At 34.3% G+C, this 6,024-nt stretch overlaps 1 protein-coding gene across 1 annotated transcript in view; it reads right to left on the bottom strand.

Annotated features, from left to right (window-relative positions):
* LOC117175435 overlaps window positions 1-5,935 on the bottom strand; it is a 12,359-nt gene extending 6,424 nt beyond the window's left edge. The window contains exons 1-2 of the mRNA XM_033365142.1: window positions 5,669-5,935; window positions 5,367-5,578 (exon numbers count right to left, since the gene is read on the bottom strand). Coding sequence (XP_033221033.1) covers window positions 5,367-5,578; window positions 5,669-5,935 — 479 coding nt within the window. The remainder of the gene's footprint in view (window positions 1-5,366; window positions 5,579-5,668) is intronic.
* Between the last annotated feature and the right edge of the window lie 89 nt (window positions 5,936-6,024).

Here is a 6,024-nt window from a genome sequence, read left to right as displayed (position 1 = left end):
GCATACTTTGAATAAAATATTTGTTATCATTCTCTTGAAATAAATGTGTTTTTTTCTTGAAAAAATACCGGTTTCATATGTATACACCTGGTATACATTTTCACGTGCGAATATACATTACAATAAAATAAAATAAAATAAAATAAAAGGTGTTTTGTTTCAGACATCATTCACTCTACTGACACTCTTTTTTTTAACTATTCGTCGCAATATTTTTCTATCCGGGCATACTTCTATGATTTAAATTTTTTAAATATTACCTGCAGGAGACTGGATATCAGTTCTTTGATATCCTGTTGCAGTTGTGTTATGAATAACACTAGATTCTGTAAACAATGGAGATTTGTGATGTTTGCGCATATATATTAGAAAAAAAGTTGCATTAGTAATTTTAACAGACTTGAGTTATTATCCACTACTAAAAAAATTTCTTTCTAATGAAAACATAACCCCCGGCTTTTGTCAATATTAAAAAACAATTCGCAATACCTCAAGATTAACTTTGATAAAAATCATTCTTTTCTGATCACAGTGGCCCAATTGGCACTGTAAACATCTGCAGAAAACCATAATTAAAATTTTAAAACTCCTAATACATTGTGCGATTCTGTAGATCAAAACTCTACACAGAATGATGCATAACAGTTAAAAAAGCATTGTTTTCCAATTATATTGCACTATTGCGCGTAGGGCTTCAAACATTTAAAGTTGGAGAAATTGATATTTTAACTAATTTATTTTCACTATTCCAAATTACACTACGCTATCAGAAATGTATTTCCACAAAAAAGTGAATATACATTACAATAAAGGACAATGATGTGAAAATTGAATTTTCCTGTAAAAAGTATAAATTGCTATATAATTTTGTAAGTGGGGTGAGTTTTGTGTTATCTTAATAGGTGGTTGTTGGCCTGTTCCCGTAGGTGCTGATAATAAAGGCCTAACATATGCTGTGCTTGCTCTTTTTCTCATCAGAATTTCAGTTGCATTTGAAGGTGCAGATATTATTATTACCTCCAGAAAATTGGCCCTGAGCTCTTTGCAATATTCTCGGAGGTCGGTCATCATTTGTTCTTGATTCCGTAAAAATGGAGATTTGTGACGTTTGCGTATATAGATTGGGAAAATAGCTGCGTGTTAATAGTTTTGAAAGACTTAAGTTATTATTCAGGTAATATATTGAACTTTTCCAAAATTCTGAGACATTCCGCAAAGCAATAGGCAAAAATGTATAATAGATATGAGATGAAAAATTAAAAACCTTGGCACCAGAAAAATTAAGAAAATAAAAAATTTCTCTAATAAGGCTTTCGATGGATTCTCCCTGAATCAAGGTTTATAAAATATCAATAAGCGACGAGACAGCGACAAGCGTCGCTATTCCCGTCAGGGCATTTTTCGCACAGAGGGTAGTATTTAGGGTTGGTAATTTTGTTGCACTTTGAACAATTTAAGATGAAAGTTAGGCTCTAATTATGATACATTCTGGTTAATGTCGGGGCTGGCTGGCGAAATATTTAACTTGCCCTGGTATATGGTTTGCCTCACAAGGGGTAGTTTTTAGGGGTTGAAAGTGGTTCCAAAAGTTGGAACAAATTAATACGAAAATAATGCGCCCCCATAGAGTTCATTTTGGACAATGTCGGAGATAGCGGAATATTTTGCTGGTTTCACTATGATGTTTGCCAAATAGGCGGTACTTTTTGAGGACTGAAGTTCGTTAAGCAAATTTGAAGGGATTAAGACGAAAACAATGGATCCATTTAATATGATTTTGGACAATGTAGGGGTTGGCGGCCGAAATATTTCATCCACAGGCTATGTCGTTTGCCTCATTGGGGGTAGCTTTTAGGTGTTAAAGTTTGCCGTACAAATTTGAACAACTTAAGGAGGAAATAATGCGCCCACATAATCACCCATATAACTTTGATTTTAGAAAATGTCAGGGCTGGTTCGCTAAATATTTTGCTCGTCCGTACATGCAATTTGCCTCAAAAGGAAGTATTTTTAAAGATTTGAAGGTAGTTGCAAAAATTTAAACATTTAAGGACGAAAATATTGCTCTAATGGGATCATTAAAAAAAGACGTGATACGATAATAGGGGTGGGGGGGGGGGGGTGACGAAGTATCAATCTCCATGTTCCGTTCTCCATGAGAAAACAAAACAGAACTATGTTCTGTCAGATATTATCATCAATCTCAACAAACATTCGCTTCATACGAAGTTCTAAGTTCTCGCATCATTTTGGTAAAGGGCTTTCGGACAAGCACTTTTCAGGGGCTATCGGCTTATAACATATAGTGCTTTTGAATAAAATTTCTTACAACACTCTTTTGGTTAAACACGTCTTTATGCGGGGAGTTCAATGTTCACAGGACCTACCTACGGTAAAAACGTGCCTAACCCTACTTATATTGCAATGTACTAGTACAGTTAATTAAAAATATAAAAATAAGTTTTTGTACACAAAAAAGAAGACATTTTTTTAACTTCTGACGGATCTTGAATTTTCAATTCATTAAATCGTAATATTTCCTTTAATTAAATAATGACATTAACGATTAGGCTACGAAGTGAATATTGTTTATTATTTTAAATAATTAATACTTCAGACCTAATTATCATATAAGGAATCAAGAAAGAATGAAAATAAACGAAATAAAAATCATTTATGTAAAAATTTGATTTCTGGAATATTATCAAGATAATGCATAGCATTATAATTATCATAAATTTAATATAAAGATATTAGAACTTTACTATATAGTGCATTTGAAAGAAAATGGTTGTAAACCTTCTTTAAAGAAAATCGCTGTTAAGGATACAGTTCGTTTATTAAGATTTCCAGTACCTTAAATAGTAATTCTTTATTATCTTAAATATGTGATAATGTAAATTCAACTATTACTTCAGGCCGAATTCATTCTAAATCATGCAGCCTAAAGACGTTCAAGTCACAGAATCGGCTGCAAATGAAATATGTTCCTTGAAGTGCTGTGGTTTTCAAACTGATAGATGATATACTTTTTCTTTCTGATTCTAGTGGTTCTTTCCATTCTATTTCGAAATTTACAAAAAAATGTTGAAAATTCTTAAAATTGACAATATGGCAGCGGTTTATTTGAAAATTTTGAAACTCAATTTTGTCAAAAAGGGACGAATTTTTTTCTTGATTTTTTTCCAGGTAGGAGCTATTTTGGCGAATATATCTCATGAGATATTCGGCTATAGCTGTATTTTTCTCACAGCAATAGTCTGTCATAGTATGTAATAAATAACTGAGAAGGGTATGAATGGAAAAGTTGAAAAAAATTGACAACAAAGTTGAAATATTTTCTGATAATCAAAATTTAATATTTTCATAAAATACCTTTAATTACCGGCAATTTTGAATTATACTTATTCAGGTGAAAATCTCGAAAGAAACGAAAGATAGACAAAAGTGTTAACTAAAAAGGCTTGATTTAATAACCGGACTTATAATGATAATATTTTAATAGAAAAAGGGGATTCCTTTGGAGAAAGAATCAGATTCTCTTTATAGAGCATACATTTATTCAAGATAACCTGAGATATCCTCTCATTTACATATATTTCTAGTCCCTATTCTAGATCGTAGGTAAAATAAACTCAAATAGACATTTAAAAAAGGTAGAGTATTTCTCCAAAATGGCATTATCGAATTAAATCAATTTAATCGCTCATAGAGCGATTATAGTTTCTATCCGAAGTCTTTATTTATTATAATTCTACCTTATTATATTCTTTGGTAAACATAAAGAAACGATGTCAGAAATTAAAATCTAATGAAATAAAATAAATAATTCAATTCTCTGAAACTTGCGAATCGCTAAAATATGCTTTGACAAGCCCAATGGCTATTTGCCTCTTGAGGTCGATGCTCTTTTAAATGAAACATCTTTTTGTATTTCGTAATGGGGGTCTGTATACCAAAATCATAAATTTGTCTATGAGTTAAGAACGGATACCATATAATGGTTAACAAATGGACATTCATTCAAACGTTAATCCTCTTATTATTTAGGTCCTAATTTTTAAATAATCTGTCACTCAGATTTTAATCCCTAGGCGCTACAACTGCTACTCAACTCGAGGGCAGAAAAAAAGGGCGAGTATGTGCGAGCCTGTTCAAAAGGTTTTGAATTTTAGAAGACGCTCAGGTCTTATTTACTATTTAGAAAATTTTATCTCTGTAGCCAGCCTTCACTGGACAGTTAATTCGCGAGAAGGAGTCTGGTTGAGCGAGACGAGGTATATGGGTTCCCGTAGATTTTTATTTGTCTAGCCGTAGCTTTAAGGATTTCAAGTTCAGGAATTATTAATTCGTTTGTAGGAATTCACGTAGTAAAGTTTCGTTCAGCATTATTTTTACAGGGTTATTATTGAGGGCTGCCATTTTTAAGAGCAATTGATAATATACTTGTTAAAATCCCGGCTGTTTGTTTGATAGCTTCATTCTTACTTCTATTTCCCTCCATTATTTTGGTTGTTAAAGTCATGGCTGTTTTATTAGGTCAACTAGGTCAAACTAGTTATAATCTCGGCTGTTTGTTTGATTGCTTCATTCTTACTTATATTTCTCCCTATTATTTCGGTTGTTAAAGTTATGGCTTTTTTTATTAGGTCAACTAGGTCAACTTTAATGTCTTGAGAGAGTGGATTCCGAACCGCAGCAATTATTGGAAGGATGTTACTCTCAGCAATGTGCTGAGTTTTGGTAGTAGGTTTTTTAAATTGATTTTCAGTCTGTTTTTTAGCTTTCGGTTTATTTTCGGTCTTAAACATGCCTTTTGAGGCTACTTTAGTGCTCTACAATGTTTTAGTATTCAGGCCCGGTGAGCTTATGGGGGTTGCATGTTTTTGGGGGTAGATACAACTTGGCAAAATGAAGGGTGCAGAAGGTATACTGGGGGCAGTGTCCTTACCGTTAACAGAAGGTTTGGAATTGTGTGTTTTAGCATTTTTAGTGGGCTTTCTAAATGCTTTTTTGAATACTGGGCAGCCTTTATAGTTGGCTGCGTGATCTCCAGCAGAGTTAGTGCAGGTTGCAGGCGTTTCACGGCCTTTTTTGTAACTAGAGCTCAAATGTGCGCCCCCCACACTTCACACAGCGTGGGGTGGCATGGCACATGGCGGAGACATGATGGAATCTCTGTCATGTAAAGCATAGAGAGGTTTCTTTGGGTTTAACGTAGGGTTACATCTTAATTTTTAAGAACGCGAGAGACTGGAGATGAAGAAGTTCTTTAGCCTGCAGTGTATTTGGAATCGTTACGAGAATCATGTGGATAGCTTTTTCAGTGTCGGTTTTTCATGTGACTAATTGAAGTGATCGTGTACCCTTCTTCGTTAAGTTCAGCAAATACTGAATCTTCAGGGAAAGGAACAGAAATGTTTTTCATTACGAGCTTAATAGGAAGTGACTCTTCGTTCTTGTAGAAGTAGTACTCGAAACATTGCTTCTCTAGGCTAGAGATAATTTGACGATAGCCATGTACAGACGAAACACGGACGGAGTAGACGTCGGAGCCTATGTTATATACGACGGGGTTCTAACGGGCAGAAATTTTTAAGTTATGATGGAGAACTGTATAGGGATGATTAGCTTCATCCACGATTACATTAATGGGTGGGATTTTTACCGATACTGATGGTACGTGTGAATTTAAATTTGCCGCGTTAATTTTTGAGCATGGTGCTCCCGTATAGTCGGGTTTCTTTGATGTTCTCGCCCTGATGCTATTACTTGCACTAGAAATGGAGTGAGAGATCGAACCTGATCCTGATGTTCTCTTACACTTCCTTAATGAAACGCTGGTCCAGTCTCTGTCCATCCTTTCTTCGGCGCCTCTTCCTGTTAAGTCCGATGGCTGTTTACTTCCTCCTAGACTAGGAGGCATGTCTGCCATGGCCTCGTAGTTCTGTAACAATCTTCATTCGCGCTCCTTCCATATCCAAGTATAAAATAAAATGATTTTTAAAAATATCAAAAAAATAT

This window comes from Belonocnema kinseyi, chromosome 6, assembly GCF_010883055.1.
Source record: "Belonocnema kinseyi isolate 2016_QV_RU_SX_M_011 chromosome 6, B_treatae_v1, whole genome shotgun sequence".
Lineage (NCBI taxonomy): Eukaryota > Metazoa > Arthropoda > Insecta > Hymenoptera > Cynipidae > Belonocnema > Belonocnema kinseyi.
The sequence above is the reverse complement of the archived record's forward strand: the minus strand, read 5'-3'. Positions and strand labels throughout refer to the sequence as shown.